We start from the raw sequence: 23143 nt of genomic DNA on the forward strand, positions 1-23143 counted from the left end.
ATGCAAAACAAGCAACTCAGGTTGTTTTATGTGACATGTTGATATGTTAAAACACTTTTAAAACGTTCTGTTTCATTTTTAATTAATTAAAAAAAATAAAGTAAATTGTTTAATTTATGCGCAGCACGTACACGCGGACAGCCTGATTGGCTGATAGGCCATAACACTAGAAGTTTTAGAGATGAATGTGCAAACTATGGCTCAAAAGGCCTACTCCTAACTACTAGACTAGTCATGTCGACATGTTACTCAAACAGAGATGACGAGACCTTATTCACAGCTGCGCCATTTTTGATTTTTGAACAGGAATGAAAGCGAGGTGAGGGATAGGCTAGACATAAATCTCTTCAGTGGGTTCCAGTGTTAAATGTGTTTTTTGGATTGTTCTCCAGACGAAACGCTGCAAAAATAAATATCCGAGAAAAAAAACACCACACAATATGAACTGTGGAAAATTATAAGTGATTTTGATCTTTAGTGACCACTGAAAAAACGGTAAGTCTATCCCTCACACCCTCGCTTCGATACCTGTCATGGGCGTTGCTCTAAACAGCACAAGAGAAATCAGCTACAGATGCAGATCATTTTCGCTATCACACGTCTACCGTATCGAAATGCCTTTGGATACAAAAAAATAAATGGCTATTGATCCTGCTAATGTGACGTGAGACCAAAACGATTCAGCATATTACTAAAAAGATGGAGTTTACCTTTTCCTAAGGAGAAGCTTCTCTTCAGCAGTGGTTTGCGCCCTCACGTGGTCGCTACGTCATACTACAAGACACCTGAGCAAGCAGCTTGAGGATTTGAAGAGGTCTCATAATAGTCCTACTGTATTGTATTGAACATTTTTTGGGAATAAATCTTTCACTTAAAATAAAATAGGCAAACCATCGCTTTACATATAACATAAGAATAGCGTGTGTGTGTTTTTGAAAATGGCTTGTGTGTGTGCGAAAAATCCTTTTCACATTTTACCTTGTCAGGCCTTCAAAATCTCCTGTTTTGTGATCCTTTTGAGGTCAACAGGTCAGAACTTGTCTTTTTTTTGCAGCAGCAGCCAAACAACAGACAAAGCTGATAAACACTCCGTCAGGCAACAGGAGACATCACTCTTAGTATGGATGCATCTTGTCACAGGGGTTGTAATACGTTGTACTTGTGATTGATATATGTAATCTTGGGGAAGTAGCGGATATGAATGCTACAGCAGATTTTCTTTGGTAATAAATAGGTCTTGGGAGAGATTACTGAGCCTGGGGAACAACACTCCCACGCTGCCCCATTAAGAGTCTAGAGCAGCACGGTCTTAATATCTCATCTTTCACACAAGCAGGTTTATGGTAATACTGTCAATGATAACATACACACACCCACACACACAGTCACATGCATGCACATACAGCACGATCACCTACACAAACACACAAACCATTTCTCCTCACCTCATTATTAAACAAGCGTCCCTGCTAAATCCTCATAATGTTACCAGGCAATCTTGTGAGCATTGGTGAATATAAGAACAATTTAGCATGGCTTTAGCCACGATGTTAGCTAGAGAACAAAGCTATTAAACATTGACAAAAACACAATTATCTAATTCTTCCCGGCTGCTTGTGAAAGACAAAAGAAAAGGGGATTATTTTGCCACTAAATGTCCAACTGTTAAAATCCTTGCATTAGTTTATGTGAGCATCTATACTAGAGTTTAATGGATGCTGTTCACTGTCAAATGAGCAGATAACACTTTGGAATAGGGAGATGCATGGTTGTAACATATTTTTTGCTTTATGTCTGTAACTTTTTTGTGCTATTTATCTCAAATATTCTCAAAAATTATTGTCTACAACTTGTCCCTAAAGTAAACTGTGTAAATTAATCTCAAGTGCAAAGAGTGCTGATGACCCCCCCCCCCCCCTTCATTTTAAGCATTTTAATTCGAAATGGGGGTTTTCACAAAAAAAGGGGAAACATTTTGTTTTTATAACAGCAAAAAAAAAAAAAAAAAAAAAAGTTGGAAAAATATTGATTAAATAAAATATGAACTAACAATCAGTCACTAAATGGGAAAAAAAGTCATTTTACAACCCTCTCAGCCATGTTTCTAGTATTTTTTTTAATGCTGTTTAAAAGTTTTAAATTGTACTAATATTCTGAAATTCTATTACAATTTTAAAATGTAATTTATTCCTGTGATGGCAAAGCTGAATTTTCAGCAGCCATTTCTCCATCAGAAATCATTTAAATATGCTGATTTGATGCTCAAGAAACATTTATTATTATTATCAATGTTGAAAACAGTTGTGCTGCTTAACATTTTTGTGAGAAAGACTTTTTATAGCTCCACCCCTGGTTGGCAAGATTAACTTTGTGACCAAAAGCCGTTGTCTGTAAGGGAATTAAATCTGTCTCTATCCATTCATGGTCAAATTGGACTAATGCACAACCAGTACATTTTCATGCTGATATTTATTGGCTTCCTGAAAATTTGACAATGCATTCCATTTATATGCACTCTGGAGATGCTGATGCTCAAACATTTCAACATTCCTCAATTTCCTCCTGCAGTACATAACAAAATACCCAAAAGGTTTTTTTTTTCTGTCAAGCATCTTGAGTGGATCGATCTTATAAAGAGGCTGAAGAGAGGAGAGGAGAGGCTCCTAATTGAATGAGTTGTACAAGCACTTCAACCAGGTAGTGGACACACTGAAGGGGAGGAGACACGCTAAAATTCCCACATGAAGGTGTAAATTACCATTGGTACAGACAGCCAATGCAATCGAGGAATTACCCAATGCGACAGAGAAGGCCTGTCCTATTGATTGGTCTGCGGAGATGTTTGTAAACTGCCTATAATGGCCCCCACACTTTATACTCCCCATCAGGGATGGCTTTGACCTCCAAAAGCAATTTCTATAGATCTGCTTCCACTCATCTGGCTTCTTCCTGGTTCCAGCGCCACTCAGGCCACAGGGTGGGCAGTAACCCGAGCCCTGCTCGCAGCCCGTCTAATGCACTCTATGGATCGCACTGCTGTCTGGAACACACAGTCTTGACAGTAAGTAAAGACTTGGGTTAGATGGTAGAGAGGTGAGATGATCTAACCACAGTTACGTTCTTCAACCACTACAGAGGAGACACATTACCACCAACAGCACAGACCCCATTCTGACCTCGGGTAACCGTTGAATCCCTGTCCCTGCGAGGCATCACCAATACCGTTGATGCGACATTGATATCAGCCAAATATCAGATGCCTCGGGTTCATGGATTTCTATCAGGGGTTCAAACTGGAAAGGGGGTGCCAGGAGAAACACAAGATTTTTATAAAAGAAATCACTTATGCTCACCAAACCTGCATTTTTTTGTTCAAAAATACAATACAAACTAATATTTTGAAGTATTATTACAATTGAAATGAACTGTTTTCTTTTTTAATATATTTTCAAATGTATATTCCTATGACGGCAAAGCAGAATTTCATTGTTTTCGGTCTTCAGTGTCAAATGATCCTCAGTAAATGATTCTAACATGGTGATTTGGTGCCCAAGAAACATTTCTTATTATGCCGTGTTCAAAAAGCATTTGTTTGGTATATAAATCTTTGTAACATTATACTTTACTATGTAACATTATTCTATACTATCTTTACTGTCACATGAACAATTTAATGCATTCTCGCTGAATAAAAGTATTCATTTTTTTTTAATGTATTGACCCCAAAATTTTGAACAGTAGTTTATGTAAAAAATAAAATGCTAAAAAACTAAAACATGATGGAACAGTAAATAATAATTACATTTTTTTTAAATGTATTTATTCATTTTAATAATTTGACACTGTTGCATTTATAATATCACACTTGCAATTTCTCTCGCACAGTATGAACAAGTCTTATAGAATACAGTGTAACTGCCTTTATATTTTAGAAAAGGGGTCCTAGTTGGGGTTCCATGGGATTGAGAAGTCTGATTTGCAGAATAAAAATGGCCTGTATGCGCACTGTAATTAAGTCCATAAACTGGAACAACATAACTGCTGTTTACTTGAAGGTTCTCCAAGCTTGTTTCTTTTCAAAAGAAACCCACAAACACTTCCAACAAGAGGCTGAAATAGGGCTACACAGACTTAATATAAACTCCTGCTGATTTTCCAACGTATCTATCAGCACTTTACAGGCATCTGAAAGTGTTTAAGGGCCCAGCTACTGTTCGCTCCGATACATCATGAACCTGGAGTTTGGCCTGGGATCAGAGGGTGTACTGGGGAGGTAGACGACTTCTTAATTACATCTTGTAATTTCATGAAATTTTCATTGCAGTACTTAATCTTTAAAGTGCACCGTGCTTGTGCTTTGATACAGCTGTTCAGGTAAAACATCACCTGATTATTTAGCCTGCAGATGGCAGAATGGAGCACTAACGTTTCCTTTTTTCCAAGCGTCGTCCAAAATTAGGCCCAAAAAGACCTAATTTGATGCACTTAGTGTCAGGGATAGTACAAAATCAATGGGGCAGTCTCAAAACCTCATCATTTTCACTACCGGATGCAGTGTAATGCATATCGAAATGAGAAATCACAATGCCTTAGGAAGTTGTTTGGCTGCCCGACACTCAATGGACATTTATTGACTGATGTACTCAACAGCTACGTCAGCAGGTAGAGCATGTGGCACCATGATAACCAGCTTCACATCTCGAGTACTCAGACTGGTATAGTTCCACTAGGCAGACCAGTGAATGAAGCCAGCACATGATGACCAGTTCAGATTTACAGTCGTTTAATTGATGTCAAATGTAGCTTACAAACGGGAAAGACACGTACCATTTTCAAGAATATACAAGGACACAAATCATATCACACAATCATCTTGTGCAATCTGTCATCTTTGGGGCAGGAACGAATTGTTCGGCAAAGGAAGAATACAAAGAGTCAACCCTAATTCTTATTTACTACCTGTATTTTACAAAATTGTTGCAGAGAGGATGTTGGTACAGCTGTTGACTCAGCCACCGTGAAGAGTTTAAGGAACAGTGAAAGAAGTTATAACAAATGCAACATTTGACTGTTTATTGTGGTGTTGGGATCAGCAATGACCTTTCACTTCTTCCTTTTTTTGCGCTTACATCAATACAGAAATCACAGAATACATAGATGTACAAATATAAAGCACACTGTCTCACTCCTAGGGAACACGTGAGCAGTCAGTCAGTCGCCAGTCAGGGAAACGAGTCTGGACTCTTCCAGTTCATTCTTTGAGAAAATCAAATAAAATGTTTACCATGTCCTTGATGTTTCAGAGAGGATGTCTGAACGTAACTTGAAAATGAGAGCACCCTTAGATGTTTTTTTTTAATAAAAATCCCTTTCCGAGGGAAGAAACCGATATGCAACGTGATATGTTCAACGGAATAAGCAATAATTCCAGTTGTTAGTAACAGACAGATGGCATTCAGCATTAAGCGAAACAATGAAAAATGAGGGTGAATAAAAGCAAATCTTTCCATTTCTTAAAAAAAGCAAAGAAAAAGGAAGATACTTTCCCTTGTTTCATGATTAAATCTACAGTTTTTACTGTATATTTCAATGAAAAATGTACACCTAAATCTTTTAAGTCCTAGTTTGAGTAGTTTATTATTATTATTACTTAAATTTCTTCCTGTACAATGAAATACAACTTCAACTTCAAGACAACAACATCTGCTTTAAAAATACAGAGGGTTTTCTTTTCTTTTTTCATTTTTTTAATTCACCAAGATTGAAACATATGCCCTCCCTCCCGACCCAAACCACCCCCAACTAAAACTGGACTTTTATTCAATATATATTTCTGTATGTGCATGTGTGTCCGTGTGTGCACGTGTATACAAGTGTGTTTTGTTCTCTATGTCATTTACTCACAACACTGTAAACATACAGAGACTATTATACATGTGCTTGCACTGATTCGTTGAATTTGGTTGACATGACTAGAACACCACAAAAGTAGTAATGGTTTGGGGTGAATGAGAACACAATGGAGAATCGAGATTGAGGAGTTCTGGAGAGCCTCAGGTGGTCCGTTAAAGTCTCCTCTTCTTATCGTCAGGCTGATGTTCCGGTCGGGTGGACGTCAACGGTCTTGGTGAAGAAGTTGCCACAGAGTGCGAAAGTGGGAGACTAAGAGCAGCAGCAGCAGTGCAGGTGAAGGGACAGAATTAGTACTCTTTCCATCATCTGAGAAGAACAGGTTCCTCATCAAGGAACTAAGCTGACTTTGGAGAGGGTGGACCATGGACCAACACAAGAGGGAAGTGGGTGGGCTCTTTACACAAGCAATTGTAGAGGAGGGACTGAGTCTATGAAGTCCTCATTAGTCCTATGCTTGTTAAGTCCTTCCCCATTTGAAGTCAGTGCGAGTCTGTGCTCGTGCCTCTCATGGTCAGGAGGCCGGAGGATACTCCACTCCCTCAGGCGGTGGGGAAACCAAAAACACTAGCGCAAATGGAAACAAAAGTAAAACGAAACAAAAAGAATCCCGGCCTTTTTGTTCACAAATAGACACGTCTGAGGTCCCCTGGTGATGTGATGGTGTTGCATTGTGGGCAGAGTTTCTTGTTTCCCTATAAGAAGAGAAAGACAGACAAGAAAAGAAAAAAAGAGTGACAAGGTGGTCATTTCCATTTGAAAATGTAAACTGCTATGCTATCAAAGGCACTTTTTATGTCTACACTACCATTCATAAAGTTTTGGGTCTGCGCAGATACACTGATTTGGTGCTCAAGTACCAGTGCAGTTTGGACTGTAGAGCAGTGGTTCCCAACCTTTTTTTTGTCTGAGACCCCCCTTTTTTCCCAAGAAAATATTTAATTGATATTATCGCTCTTGTAAGCTTGCAACAAGGATGACAAAAAAATTAGTTTTTAACAAACAGTATGTTTATTACTATAATCAGATGTTTATGCACAAATAATAGCGTATAATATTGAAAATACTATAAAAAAACATCAGTAGGCCGTTTGTAATTTAAAAACACAAGCCTAGGAGAAGCCTATTAATTGGCCCTATTTGAAATGCAATAACAAAAATATCAGTATTCACACTGGTGTGTAGGAAAATAAAGAATGAATATTGGCTATTACAAATAGCTGCTGCTTTAAAGCTCACTGCTCAAAACTTTTCAAAATATGATGCGACCCCCCAAAGAGCTCACTGAGGCCCCCTTGTGGGCCGAGACCCCCCTGTAGGGAACCGATGCTGTAGAGTACTTTAATAGTGCATGTATGTGGACGTAAAATTTGTTTTTGGGCCTTACACAGGCAGCCCACCCTGTTCAACAAGCATGCGCCTTTCCCACTACCACTCTGATGTTCAGCCAGTACACATAAAGCCTGCACCATAAAAGCAGGAGAACAGCAGGGAGAGGTAGAGGAGGAGGAAGGTGAGCTGTGTGGTCTGCTGTCTGCACCACACACACATGCTGAACAGGACCGACTGAACATCACAGGATCTGCTCTTAAAGTCAGCTAACTATATACTTACTCAGCTTCATAAAATACCACAACACTTGATGGAGACCTAAACAGCAAGGCATGAGAGAGAGAAAATCCTCACGTTTGTCGTGTGCCGCCTCTAGAAACGAACCCAACTGTCTGGTGAAGTTCAGACAGTGACGTTACTGGGAGGAATCTTGCAACCATTGGAGATCATGTCCTCGTGTAACCTTCTCGCACATGTGCCACTGATGGCATATTTCTCCTCCTCATACACATGAAGCGCACTGCTACCGCTAATATAGGAACTGACACATTTAGGGGGGTTTTAACATACATGAAAGTGACCTTTTGCCCTAGACAAGCAAACTGAGGAATCTGGGAGCAGTAAGGGTGCCAGAGCATGAACCCTGCAGTGTGCCTTCACATCTAACTGTAAAGAGGATTTGTGGCTCCATATGAATCGGTTCATGTCTAGGGCACCAGGACCCGGACCGTTGATCCTGACTGCTCAGAATGAAAGAAATCCAGCAACACTACCTGGCTTGTTATGCTGTAACAATGGGCTCTACCATTACACGGCAAATGTGCAAATAATCATAACAGTTTCAAATTCAACATCATGGTCTGACTATGCGAGTGGTTTATATTGATGTGGCCAGCGTGAAATTGAAGTTGGGTTTTCCTTCTGATTCCCTACATAGACTGAGTCATGTTCATTTACTCTTTTTTTAAAGTGAGAAGTAAAACCTGAAGCAGTGTAGCAGAAAAAACTCCTTACCAACGATCCCCCAGACACAAAGGGGACCTGAGATTTGGTTTCTTTGTTCTGAGAAGCAGGAGTTTACCTAGTTTTAATGAGCGTGGGCAGGTCACGGTCTAAACGTGGGCTCCTCGCATCAGTGGCGGGTGGCTGCTGCGCTCCATTAGATTCATAAAACAAGGCTGACGCTAACCAAATTACACGCATTTACTTTGATCAAGACGCAAGGAGCCCCGCCGTGCTACTTTTATTGCTGTCTTTAGGCAACAATTTTAATGCCTGCATCACTAACAATCCGCTGTGGCAGCACAGGCTGGTGCACACACACACACGTCTCTGTTCCTTCTTGCCAGCGAGCCATACACAGAAGGCCTTGTGATAAGCGGAGATGGAAGGAGCTGATTTAATATATAGCATATTGGAAAACGGCTGAGGCTGGGAAACATTTCCTTATTAATTGTTTCCGTGTGGTGACAGAATGTGTTAGCGGCTAATGAGAGTGGGCTCCCAGAGGAAGACCGGCTAAAACAGCTTAGAGAGAAGAGGAAGAGCCAGTGAGTATAACTGTTGGGATTACAATCGGACAAGTAGAGGTAATCGCAATTCTGAAGATAAGAAGCAAATAGAACACCAACACCGACTTAAAGGATTTAAAAACCTTGAGGAATCTCACAGGTCTGGTCTAGATGAACTCTTCAACCTACACTATAGCCAAATACCACAGCATTATCAAAATAAACTACTCCATTAACCACAGGGCCTGAATTTCATTTTGGAAAATGGGGGGGAAATCCCCCCTTAGGTGATTCTTATGGGGGGGAATTTTTAATTTGAGGGGGGAGTTTAGACTTTTTTTTAATTACATTTATCTCGCCTAAATGTATGCTTAGCCTACTCATTGCATTTTTACAATGGGGTCATTTTGTTCTTAAGAATTTACACAACTCAAGGAAGCTTGATTTCAATCTTTGAATTAAATTGAAAAAAGTAGCACAAATAAATACAATAGAATAAAGATATCAATAAAGAGAAATAAAGAGAAAAGTTTTTGCTTAGGTCTAAAACTAGTAGGCTATTCAGAAATACTACAGAGACTGAATAAAGTAGCCTAATCAAATGTAAAATAACACTGGGTAGTATTTTAGTCCTGACTAAATTAAATTCATAGGCTATTAATCCTGATTCCTTAAAATGAAAGCTATGTTTTGTTGTTTTGACAAACAAATTAATGACAGACACATATGGCTGCTGTCCCTTTAAGAGCTAGTGCACGGATCCTGTTTTCATTATACGGTCACGTGCGATTTATGCTTATTTAAGACATAACCGACTGTGTTTAGATTAGAGCATACTCTCCAAGACCGAAATTGACATCATTTTCTTATGTTTTTGACTGTTAAAGCGATTTATAATCCACGAAAAATAACTTTTGTTACCCGCGAGCTGTTTGTGAGGCTGCTTTACTCTATGTATGTGTGCAGCGAAAAAAGCATCTCTCAGACAGCGCGCAAGTACCGAAGAGTTTAAAATCGCGTGACTGTTTAAACTGGTGAGACTTGAAAAGACGTGCAAATGGTAAACTTTAGTTACTCGTGATGCAATGCTGGCCCGATCGACTCCCGAAACGCGAGAGTGTATTTCCGCCGCCTGCTGCGCGCTTAACGATTGCGTTGTGCAACCCATTAAGAGAGACGCGAGATAGAAGACGCAGCGCCGCTGAATCACTCACGCTGTTTGTGAAATTGCGTCTCGCAGACAGTTTTAAAATGACTGATTTGATTTTCCATCTGCGTGGATTAATTTACTAATACAACCTGAACCTACATGCTAAAGTGAATCAATGTTTGCGGGAATTTCCCGCATTATAAATGGGAGACCTGCGGGAATGATAAAAAATATGCGCAATACCCGCAATCCCGCACCGAAATTCAAGCCCTGAACCACATTAACCACGAGTGACTCACTGTATGAGAAGGGTTGGGCACTCTGTGGTGCGTAGAACTGAAATTTAATATGTACCTGAACTACCCGCATTTCATAATTTACACCAGCCACAACTGCACTACCCCATTTTCTTTTACACTTTAGTGTGAAAAATGTACATAGACATGACTTCAAGTAATCCAAGGAAGAGCTTGTGATGTGTGTCATGTGAAATAAGTTTCTGATGAACCCCATGTGAGGGACCCCTTCCAAAAATATAAAGCTACATATATTCATGTACACAAATAAACTCTTCATAATGTGTGAGAAAAATATGCATGATTCAGCATGTATTTCTTTAAATACAATATCAACTCACTTAGTATTAGCATATCTTTTTACCGATTATTAGAGCAACACATAAAACTTAACATAAAAAGAATAGATAAACAACAATTTATACTGATTTTACTTATTTTCATGGAACCACTTACAAAAATTGAAAGAAAGCTTTATATATTAATTTATAAAACCCATTCATACTGTGTGAGAAAACATTCTACTTACTATAACTATATATTTACTTTATCAAGACACAAGGAGTCCCACCATACTACTTTTATTGTTGCAATTTATACACCAAATTTTTCATTTTGGTAATTCCTCTCCCTCCAGAGCAACCCCCACCCCCCCTACACACACACACGATAAAATGTATTAAATGGAGCTGTGCGTATTACATCTTGATTGTTAACGGACAGCATAATCAAAATAGCCGAAATGTTTAAAAACAAACACTTAAGTACAAGGAAGCAACATGGAGAATTTAACGAACAATAGGCTTTTAACATTCTGCCTACATTTGCATAATGTCTTGCATTATGACGATTCATTATGGACCTACTGATGAGCAAATGCGTCATTCTTACCAGAGTCCTTAGCCAGCATTCTTCACAGTGCACATGCCAACACTGGATGGAGGTGAGTGGCATTGTATAGGAGTCCTGAGGTAAAGACAGAGAGAGAAACAAGACAAAAAAAAGACATGATTAATTTAACCAGGTCAAATGAACATAATTTCACATCTACAGCCACCCACATATACAACAAAGGACATCACTAGACAGCACCAGCACAGCAAAGAGCAGCCAATGGAGGCAGGCAGGTGGGCAGTGAGGGAGCATGTGGGGCAATGCAGGGGTCAGGCGGGGTTAGGCCAATGGGAGCACAGAGAGCCTTACCCTCCGGAGTGGGAGCAGCTTCTTAATCCCACTGCTGTCCGCAGTGGCAGTGCTGCAGCCCGTTACGTAGCCTCTGTACAAACAGTACACGCCGAGCTGCAGGGCCTCTGCGCTCCCGTGCCTCTTGACCGCCTGATTCTTGCCGTCAGCCCCTGTTTGGGGTGGCTTCCGCTGCAGGGATATTCAAGAGCGGTACTGAGAAAAACAATGTGGCCGCCACGGCAGGAACAGACACACACATCAGACCAACGGGTGCAGCTATCAATGGAAGCTCTAGCGCAAAAGGGATAAAAGGGATGGTTGGGAGTTCTGTTGTATTTTTGCACGAGTTTTCGGTTTGGATGTCATGCTAGGTAGGTGGCAACTGTCTAAAACAGATGTTAACAGTTAATTTACTGAGAATTCATTTATTGGGCTGCTCTATTTCCAATAACCAGCAGGTGGCAGTAGACCACCACTGGGAAAAGCTCAACTCCACAGACTGCACGAGACCGAAGCTAACAGAAAAATGTCTAGAATCTTTTTAATTAAATAATCAAAACATTTACAAGCATCTTTATTCAGGACAATGTTCTCTACAAGGCCACAAGTGATCAATCTGTATATCTGGGTGACTTTCAGGATGTTTTATTTCATTTTAACGAAACTGAAAAGTCAGGATGGATCTAATCAACCTCCAGACATAGAGGCTTGTCTGATTAGTCAGAAGCACCTACATCAATAAAGCTGAAAAGGTTTAGCATAGATATCCAACAGGATGGCCACTACTGCTAGAGGAACTCCTGCAACAGAACCTAATTAAATGGGTTAATTTTCCAGGCCATGCTAGATTGAAGCTGAAGGAGGCAAACCATCACAAAGCTTCAGCCAGCTGGGTGCATGATTGCGGGTGTTAGGTTACATCACCATGGCATGTTATTAGGATGCGGTTATAACCAAACACAACCACATGGACACGCACAATATTGGCAAGCGAGAGTTCTCACCATGCATATGAGACACTTGTATCGGTCTCCTCTGAGGATTTGCTTCTCCAGTTCTCGTATGCGGGCCTTTAGTGCCTCCAGTGTGGTCGCTGTTGAGTCCTCTGTGATCCTGAAGGTTAAAAAAAAAAAAAACAAATGAAAGTTGAGGTTCAATTAGAGCACAACAAACCAGTTTGGCCCATACATAAAACTGAAAACTGTGGAATGCTAATTAGGTTTAAAAAGTTGTGCAGTCATGCAAATTTGCAATTTAAATCTGCAAAGCTGCCACACGGCTTCAGTTAAGACAAACCTGATTGCCAACTCCTAAAAACACTAATGCGAAATTAAAAACAGACGTCCCAACTGGAAACAGTGTATTCATCACTGTTACAGAAGGACCATGATGTCAAAATGAAATAATATGTTTTTACTTTATTGTACTACTATTTCAATTTCAAATCTCATTAACCAGGGAACTGGGCGTCTTCTGAGGTCACACTCGCACCGGTTCCTCCAACTTCTCACCACTCAGGCCTTCACTAAACATTCCTCAGACAAATGCTTCTCAGCTGCTGAATGTATATTTAACACTGTCCACAGCATATGAACTTGCAATAACTAAATCAATATGGCAACCATTGATTGTGCGGCAAGGCGCTTGGCGAGATGTTTATGGTGATCCGCTCATTTTCCAGCCAGATGGAGCACTGATCTACAGTATTGATTTAATGTTGCGCCAGCGTTCTCCTAGGCACAATCCCCCCGATTAGTGCCTGCCGTTCCACTGCCTTTTCCAATAGCTTCATTTATTACATGCCTGTGTGACTCCACAATGAGTACACGCTCAGGACACACACACACACACACTGGGACATGGGCCTCTCGGTAATCGGGTAGTATTAGAATGTAAATTAAGGAAGGGCCATTAAAAACGGAACAGACCATTTATGGACTCAGTATCTCCTATAAGGCCAAACTTTAGGAAGAACAATGACTGTAACTGAAGAATCATGGGCACCTTGAGAAGCAAAGCTTAAACGGGACCTATTATCCAAAATTCACTTTTATATTGTTTTTGAACTTGTCTGCAGTGTGTACACAAACGTGAAGGCGAGTTCACGAGAGTGCCACGATGCATGCGCGAGAACTGAGATGATGAGAGAAGCTTGTAAACAGACAGTGTAGCGCTTCCGGTGTGTCCAGTCCCAGTGAACTGAGCGAAGTCATCTGCGTCATATCAGTTCTCGCGCATGCGTCGTGGCGCTCTCGTGAAGTCACAACAGAGGCCCACACGGAAGAAAGTGAAGTTGAATAAAGTCGTTATTTTTGTGTTTTTTTGCGCACAAAAAATATTCTCGACGCTTGATAAGGTTGAGCCACTGTAGTCACTTAGACTATTTTAACAATGTCTTTAACTTTCTAGGCCGGCAGATGCAATTACCAAGCAGCCTATGAAGCAGTGAGCCAGCTCTCAGATTATCAAAAAATCTTAATTTGTGTTCCGAAGATGAACGAAAGTCTTACAGGTTGGAACAACATGAGGGTGAGTAATTACTGACAGAATTTTCATTTTTGGGTGAACTAACCCTTTAAAACGCATGGAGATGATTATCAAAAACAAACAGATGTTTTGTTTGTTTTTGGCAGAGTATCCAAGGCACAAGCTGTAATTGCACATAACTATTCTGGATAGGGGGCGGGAAGCAGCACAGAATGTTTTTGCTTCCACTCAAAATTGGGGATTTATAACATGGTATAATAAATAATCTGAGGGGTATTTTGAGTTGTAAATTCACAGACACATTCTGGGGACACCTGAGACTTATATTACATCTTGAAAAAGCGGCATAATAGGTTCCCTTTAAATTCAGCCAGCCAGGAATCAAACACATCCCATTTATTTTAAAGCCGAGATGATGGAAGAAGCGACAGATTTATTTTTTATCTGTATTGTGACATACTTCTGAATAAAGCAGATTATCACAAAACAAAAAAATGTGGAGCGGGGACTTGGTTCAATTCATCAGTTGTTGATTGGATGGGAGGCAAAGGTTGCAGTCACTTGCAAGATAGGTGCAGGGTTTAGGCAGACTAAATGACTGGAAAAGTCCAGCATGTCCAGTTATGACATTTTGATTAAGAATTACGAGGTTTATTATGACATATGCTTGGATGAATATCACAATAAGATCAATAACATGCTTTCAGAAAATAGACGAAGGTGAATAGGGTGAATTTTTATTTTTTATTTTATTAAGGAAGATGTTAACAAAACTCTGAAGTCCAGGCATCTTCTCAAGGTCACCCTAAACCTCAACTAGGTCTCTCTCAAAAAAGCCCCAACAAGACAACGACCTTGAATAAGGAGAGCGAGCTGACCGGACGGTCAATTCCCTGCAGCCTACAATCCGCACAGGGACTATAAAGCTTTAAAATCTCTTCTTATTAGTGGCCAGCTTGTAAAAAAGCATTTAGTCTTGATTAGCGTGCATGCTTATAAAGCAGACAGGAGAGTAGGTGTACCAAGCTCCATGCCTGCTGTTTTTCTTTAACAGCTTCATAAATCGCTGTGGTTCACTTGCCCGTATGCCGTCACCAGCCCAACAAAAAAAATACAACTTTTACCCCAAGTAATGCCCAACCCGCTGCAGCATGAATATTCATTGTGTGGTGCTTTATAGAAAACCACATTCTAAAAGTTATTTAATTCCCTCTGGTAATAAAAGAAGGTTTAACTCTGTCTTTATATGGATGGAGAGATCGTTTGGGGGAGAGAGCCGGGCTGTGTTTTAATACGAAAGCAGGTGTAAAACCTGGAGAGGGGTTGCTGGGTGAATTCAGAACAGAAAATCATCAAGGTCCTATTGAGTGTGTTGGAGAAAGTTTTAAAGACATTAAACACAGGCCTCGTCTCTGCTCTGCAGCAATGTGCTGGCTGAATAATGCCAATGACGTCACCTAGGGAAGGAACAGAGTCTTTTCAATTATTAATTTAAGTTACTAAGGAAACCACAATGATGACTGACATCCAAACTAATAATGCCGCTTACCTACAGCTGTGGTCTATAATGGTACACCCATTATATTAAAAATCAATGTGGATGTTAAAGTTTAATACTGTATACAGGCATCACTCTCTGTAAAGGTATATTTTTAATTTGTAAAGCAACAAATGCACAAGTTTAAACAGGAAGTAGCCTCTGCTGCTATCTCACACTGCCATTATGGCCCAGCACTGAGTGTGAGGCTATTTTTCATTTCATTATCCTGCCCCGTAACCATCTGTCTCTATCAGAGCTGAGCCTAACTGTAGAAGGCGGTCTAATATATAGGTCTACATGGAATGACACGAGAACACATGAGTTACAAGTACAGACAGATACAGAGAGATCTTTAAAAAGTCACTTGGCTGACAATCAATCCAATAGTAAGGGTCACTGTATATTTTAAATCAAGAGGCTGATTGAGCATAACAGCTTCTGATAAAAAATAAATAAAATATATATATATATATATAAAACTTGTAGAACATGTTAAATATTATGTAAATTACTTTTACAAATACACACAAATATATAAATTGTTGTTTTAGTGTTTCTTAAAACTAAAATGTGTTTCTTGTTTGGAGATATTGCTGATGCTATAGTAAAAATGTGGCTAATGGGAAAAGGGATTGAAGAACAAAATAACTAAGTCATCACTAATGAATTTTGTAAAAAATTTGATTATTGTGGAGGTACACAGAAATCTACTCCATTGCTTCAAGTTGAGCATGAAATGTGGCTGCGATCACACGGGTGGCATAGGAGCCCTCATTTATCATGTGAAGAATGAGCGGAGACAAGAGGCGACCCCTGTACCCAGAGATCATTACCCATCTGGGCACAGGAGAGCTCGGAGAATTCATCAGCCCCCTCTGCCTTACAAACACACATACGTACGTATACAGTTTACACAACTCACGACACAGCAACAAGCTCACCCTCTTACTCCAACACACACACCATCCACCATGAATCACTGTAACTAAAGGGGACAAGTCTCATTTTCATTGCAGATTGAAATGCATGTGTTTTACAAACAGTGGGGTTTGAGATTGTTTTCAGGCTGAAAGTGGAATGAAATGATTCAGCTCCTTATGTGGCCTCTTTAAAGCTCACTCACATTAAGACCCCTCACTTCAGGAAATTGGAAATGAAACAATGGCACAGCCATTCCCGTAAGTTTGCATGCTTTATCCATTTGGCGCACACCATGAAGAAAAAAAAAAGCATTTTTTTTAATGCTTTACCAATATATCAAGTATAACCTCAAAAGCTACAACAACTGCTATTTGTTTCAGCCAGGAAAGAGTTAATACACCTCCCTCCCCCTTCTCATGACCCCTCAGTATTTGATTAATGACATCATCATTGAGATTTATCTCCCTGGCCCCTTTCATAAGACAATATCACGTAACATCCTGTGATACCTGATCAAATCAGCAGAAGGAGAAAGGAGAGGTGCTCTTCGGAAGAGAGGGCTCTACTGTCGCGGAGAGATGGATAGATTCAGACCGAGGGCCGAGAAGGACGGGCACAGACTGGGAAAAATATTGCGGGCGATATTAAATAAACGAGTGTGTGTCACGTCTGGAGCTAAGAGCTAAGCTAATAAAACGGGTGGCGGGTGGGTTGCACTCATTGCTCGCTCTTTTCTATGACATCAAACAGCTGCGGTGATTCATACCCCGGCCGGCTAAACACTTAATGCTTTCAGATACAACGCTACGGCTAGTCTAAACGGCTGCCTAGTGCTCTGCGCTATACGCGGAGGGAGGGCAAAACAGAAAAATTCTCAACGGAGGAAAGCAATGAATCAATCTAAGCTGTCACGCTCCTGCAACTCCACTTAGGAATCCCGTTCTGTCCATTTTCATCCTCCTACTCACACACCCACGCTCGGACAGAGACACACAGTGTTCATAACATCATCCACTAACATTCATTTCCACACACTCAGTCAAACCTATCAAGCAACAGTGTGCAAAGTCACGCCTTTAACTGCAGTTCGTGGAAAACATGGTTAACAAACGATTTCAATTGCAGACTGAGCTGACATCAAGCTTGTACTACAGATGAAGTCATTCGTAGATGCACACTTGACTAGAGTTGGGTGAGAGGAACGTGCTCACGATGTGCTGACGAGAAAAATCAATTGTGTCGGGTCTGCTGCGCTTATTCACCAGTTATCCGCCCCTGATATTTAATATGGGGCCCAGTGATGGCCGCCCGCACAAGATTGATTCAGCTACATTAGAAGTCTTTCCCTAGAGAAGAGGGCTCAGAGGAGAAAACAGACAGATAGAGAGGACAATGAATTTTCGGTTTCTTTTTTGGGGGGTGGGGGGGGTGGGGGGCACCTTTAAGAAATGTTTAGGATTTTTTTTTTGTGAAAAAGTACAAATAAATCAAATCTTATAAAAAGACATTATACAAGCAAAATATAAATACAGAGAGTAGGCCTTAACTAAACTGTCGAAATGAAGAAAAAAAAAATATATATAAAAATGAATATCTTTGTATAAATCAAAGTAACAAAAATTACTGAAAATAAAAATAGTATTAAATACAGAAAATAAACTAAACTGTTGAAATAAAAATGAATATCTTTGTATAAATCAAAGTAAATATTACTGAAATAAAATCACAATTATTATATAAAAATCTAAAATAGTCTGCTAAAAGTGTCAACCACACAAACAAACAAAAAAATCGATATTAATCAATTTATCAAAAATAATCAAGTGTTACACATTTACTATGTATTAATTAATTACAATTTCAATTAATAATTTCAATTTTGCTTTGTTAAACCTATGGTACACATACCCCTGGTTGAAAATCATAAGCACTTTTGTTAAATTCAACAATACAAACTTAAAACTGGCAATGCCCTGGACAATCCTGCATAGTGGGATTAAACAAGGATAGAGACAAGACACAGGTCATGTGGACTTACAGCTGTGCTATTGGGTAGGCAGAGTGTGACTAGTGCGTTGACCCTGGACCAGCTCTAGACAGCAGGGGGAGATCGAGCCAGGAGAGAGGACAGTCGCACCACCACCGTGGCAATAAGATCCTCTTCTACGAGAAGCTATGCTCTGACCCCAATTACCCATTCAGTGGGGCTGGGCCCCCGTGTACAAGAGGGAGGAGAGTTTAGCGGGAGCAGTTGTCGGGGAATATGGATGAGGACACAGAAACGCGGGAATTACAGGTGCCAGCCTTTCACCCACTCAGGTTATTCAAATTTATCTTTTTGTAGGCTGCCTGCTAAAATTCCTCCATCTTCACTTTCAGTGGAGTGTAGGGATTCATCTAGCTTTCTCTGTGTTCCTCTGTTGTTTGATTGTTCGCTTAATTTAAGAATATGACATTTGAATTTAAAACAAGTTTAGGGGGAAAAAATCCCTCCATAAAGGTAAAAACTTCCTTTCACTTCTTGCAATTAGAGGTAAATATTGCACAATTCTTGCAGCGTAAATCTGTAGTATGGAAATGGCTAAGGGGATATTAGCATTCGTGGGTTGTGCAGCGAGTCAGGGCCAGACAAGGCTCAGCTGCCTGGGATCAATACTCTGGACCACTCCCTGTGATCAAGCATGCTCCAGAGAGATGAGCACACTAAATGCATCATTTATGATCTTGCAGTCCCTACACAAACTAATCTCACCCCAATACACCAGCAAACACACTGCCACTGCGGACAGGTGTGTGTTTGTACTCACTTCTCAATCTCACTGTTTTTACAGGTCCTCGGTGTGGAGGACGAAGATGAAGAACTGGGCTCCTGTTTGCTGCTCTCACCATTACTGGTCGACGGCATTTCTGCAAAAAATAGAGACAAACAGAGCATATATAATGAATGAGGGCCAACAAAAGCAACATTTCATTTTATATCAATCCAACTCGAATACATAGACAAAAAAGGTTCCTATACCTAAATATCTTTTTAAGATTTTTTAAATAAAAATAATTTATAGAGACCGAACTTACACAGCAATTTCCAGTGGATTAAATATTTTAGAATATTACAACTTACCATTTTTTTGTAAGTTTTTGAAAGCAGTTTCTTATGCTCACCATTTATTTGATCAAAAATACCGTAAAAACAGTCATTTTCTAAAATCATTACAATTTACATTTAACTGATTTAAAATGTTAAACCTGATATATATATATACATCTATATACATATATATACATATATATATATATATACATATACATCATTTTAATTTCCATGACTTTCCCAGACCTGAAAATGCCAATTTTCAAATTGTCTGATATTTCCAGACTTTCTGTGGAGAAAAAGAAAAGCACACCATAGAAAAAGGCCAACTCACCATCACTGGCCCATTTGGAGAACTCAGGTGTTATTCTATTGGACGGCACACCACCACTACGGAAGAGAAACAGAAATTTATTGTAAGGGCCAAGCCTACAGTTATTATTTGTCATTTTAAAGTCTGTGATGAAATCATCTCAGTGAAGGCCAGCTTACTTCAAAACGGCTCCACGCAGTGCCTCACGTTCCTTGGCCTCTCCCTGGTCCTCTCCAGAGCAAGGAATGATGTCTGCCTCAGTGTACCTGAAACCTTGAGTTAAGGAACAACTGCATCTAATTTCAGTTACTGTTTGTGCGCACACTACACCACCACTGAAGAGCAAGACGTCTCCTAGTGAATGAACAAGGATACTGGGCTTTGCCGTACTCCAGTGTGTCATCTCCATCTACATCTAGGTCTGCATCGCTGTCATGGCTCTCCTTTGTGCTACACATGGCAAAGCCTGTTCCTAAAAGAGGGAGGAGAGGAATAATAGTATTCAGTAAATGGAATTTAGGTTTAAATTCTGTTACAATACATCTCCTGTCATTAGCAACCATCTCCATCTGTAACTGACCCAATCCAGGACAGTTTTGTCATGCCAGAAAAACCCTTATTAAGAAGGCCTGTTCTAGCTATTAGCAGGACCAGATTACAGCAGACAACCCAGGAACCTGGTGCTTTGGGCCCAGATGGAGGCATCAGAGACAGCCTGAATGGGAGTTGTGTCAGGTGCCTGTCAGGGTGTGGGTCCTGAGCACTGGGGCGTGCAGTCTGAGTGGCACTTCTATAAATCCAGTGATGAGCGTACAGACAAACTCCTGCTGCCGGCTGACTGGGTCCTTCAGTTCTGGTTAGGGACAGTTTGGATCGGCAGCAGCCTGAAGGGTGGGAGCAGCCCGCAGAGACCAGAGTCTGATTGAGCCGAGAAAGGCTGGAGCGGGCCAGGCCCCTCAGCGGCTGATGGAAGGATGTCAGGGCACTGCTGGAGGACAGGGTATGTCACGGATGAGGAGCTAAGGTAGGAAATGGAAGTGGTGAACGGTGCTTCCTCTCATTCCGCAAAGTGCTACGACACATGATGACTACTGCTCAGTGTGGAGTGGATAACTACAACCTTCAGGGAGAGTGTAAGACACTGACGAAGAAGAGGAGGACTGAAAGTGGATGTGGTGGCCGTGATCTGTCTCTCCTCCTCTCCGTAAAGGGATCCAAAAGAGGCAGAGTAGGGATAAAATGCATCACAAATGCTTGCCCCTTTTTACAATGTGCCGATGGTTTTTAATGATCAAATAAAAGGGACCTTTTAAGTTTTATTTGGTCCCTGTGACTGCAGAGGCATATGCGAACAATAGCTGAGCTACATAAATCCAAGCTGGTCGCACATAGAATCAGGGTTCTGATTGTACATTACCACGGACAGTTGAACATTACTGTACATGTAACGTACATGTACATCACTGTCAACAATAACTTAAACTAAACATGGGTGTCTATTCATTTAACTTGCACTTGTGAGACTGTCTGTCCATTGATAACACACTAGAATTAATTAATTAAATTATTGAGAAACTTTGGAAATGTACTACTAAACATAATACTACCATACAAAAGTTTTAGGTCAGTAGGATTTTTGAATGTTTTTGAAAGACGCCCCTTATGCTTACCAAGGCTGCATTTATTTGATCAAAAAATACAGTGAAAACAGTTATATTGTGAAATATTGTTACAATGTAAAATAACAATATATAATTTAAAAATGCCTCATTCATTCATTCATAACCGTTTTAGCATTCAGCAAAGCTAAACTTTCAGCAGCCATTACTCCCGTCTTTAGTCACACGATCCTTTAGAAATCATTCTAACATACTGATTTGGTGCCAAAGAAAGATTTATTATTATCAATGCTGAAAACGTTTTCCGGAAACTATGACACATATTTTAGGATTCTTTGATAAATAGAAAGATCAAAATAATAGCATTTATTTGAAATAATAATTTTTATTATACATTTTATGTTAATATATATATATATATATATATATGTATGTATGTATGCATGTATGTATGTATTGTTTTATAGTATTTAGGTAAGTGTAAGCTTTAATAAATTGTGGCACTGAAGTGAAAGAGGAAATATGTGCGACCGAATTTAAAACATGAACTGTGTATCCTGTGATCGACACGTCTCATTCTAGCCTGGAAATAGTTTCAGTGTTCTAAAGATAACCCTCCCACCCCTCTGGCCAATCTGAAGTTGGGTAAAATGCACAGTCAGACAAAAATAAAAGATCATAATATGTAAATGATGGTGAACATTTCATTAGTACATTGTTGACAAGCTGCAAAGAAAGCCAAACAGGATAGAGGAAAAAACTAATAAACATTGGTCTGCCCACCATTAGTGGGCACAACAGAGGAAGATATGTCCATAAGTAGTAAAAAGAAAAAAGAAAATTCACTGTTAATCTAATCAATTGATCAGCCTAAGGATCCTGGATAATGCTTCGCTAGAACCAGGGCAGGAAGGATGTTATGTAGCATTGATTGATTCACGGACAGGAAGAATGTCCACTTTGGTGCGCACACTGACGAAACCCAGCCAGACTGAAAAAAGCAGGGCACACCTTCTCAGCCTAATACAACTTTAAAACAGCAACCTGAATGGTGTATAACTACTCAAGCAGTGTTGTAAGTGTGTCTGTGAAACTGTGAAAGCTGGGGCTACAGTTAAGCGGTCTTGGCAGGCAATCTAATCTGTGCCGAAAAGGTCAGTGCCACTCTAACTGCCTCTCAGTCAAATTATGCACACCATCGCACTGCCTCTTTGCCCAGCAGCGCCTGGGACGCAAGCTTACTGTTCCTTCTTCACGACATACACTGGATGAATAAGAAAACTCTTCCTCTGCAATACTTCGCAAGATAATGTCCATTTGCAATGTGTCACATTCAAAGAAGACCTTGTATCCCTTTAAATGTTAAGTCGTCACATGCATAAAATACGTTTTTCCTTGTTGGGTCACATTTTACAAGCTGATTTACATATGCCATGATTGTTAAGCACTAATCTACATATGTCACTCGAGACAGGTGTCTCATGTCGTGGCTAAGAAAGAGGACGCAGAGATCCCACAGAAACAGGACATGAAACATGGCCTCTCCTCCACCACGTTGCCATGACATCTATCAGCCTCTCTCAGTATGTGTCACAGGTCAGAGTTCATCCAATCAGAATGGCATTTACCATGTATGCCTGCCAGGGAGGGGGCTCAAAGTAGCCATCTCTCAAGGTTATTTACAAAGACGAGCGACTGGCCTCTGTTCTTCTTTCCTGACTGCACCGAATCTCTTCCATCTCTGCCTGTGACTGCCATCGCTATCTCTTTATCAGCACAACAGCCCTG

At 40.2% G+C, this 23143-nt stretch overlaps 1 protein-coding gene across 2 annotated transcripts in view; it reads right to left on the reverse strand.

The window, feature by feature from the left end:
• Nucleotides 1–4768: 4768 nt before the first annotated feature.
• rnf220a (ring finger protein 220a) overlaps nucleotides 4769–23143 on the reverse strand; it is a 132192-nt gene continuing 113817 nt past the window's right edge. Inside the window, exons 10-17 of one of the 2 annotated variants that reach the window (XM_081374638.1) lie at nucleotides 20112–20208; nucleotides 19916–20002; nucleotides 19758–19813; nucleotides 19140–19239; nucleotides 12389–12497; nucleotides 11403–11573; nucleotides 11091–11165; nucleotides 5060–6605 (exon numbers count right to left, since the gene is read on the reverse strand). In XM_081374638.1, coding sequence (XP_081230764.1) covers nucleotides 6534–6605; nucleotides 11091–11165; nucleotides 11403–11573; nucleotides 12389–12497; nucleotides 19140–19239; nucleotides 19758–19813; nucleotides 19916–20002; nucleotides 20112–20208 — 767 coding nt within the window. In that variant the 3' untranslated portion in view covers nucleotides 5060–6533. Of the gene's footprint in view, nucleotides 6606–11090; nucleotides 11166–11402; nucleotides 11574–12388; nucleotides 12498–19139; nucleotides 19240–19757; nucleotides 19814–19915; nucleotides 20003–20111; nucleotides 20209–23143 lie in introns of both variants that reach the window. The other variant, XM_081374639.1, reaches the window with a different exon arrangement.

This window comes from Scardinius erythrophthalmus (genome assembly GCF_964197995.2).
Source record: "Scardinius erythrophthalmus genome assembly, chromosome: 9".
NCBI classification, from domain to species: Eukaryota; Metazoa; Chordata; class Actinopteri; order Cypriniformes; family Leuciscidae; genus Scardinius; species Scardinius erythrophthalmus.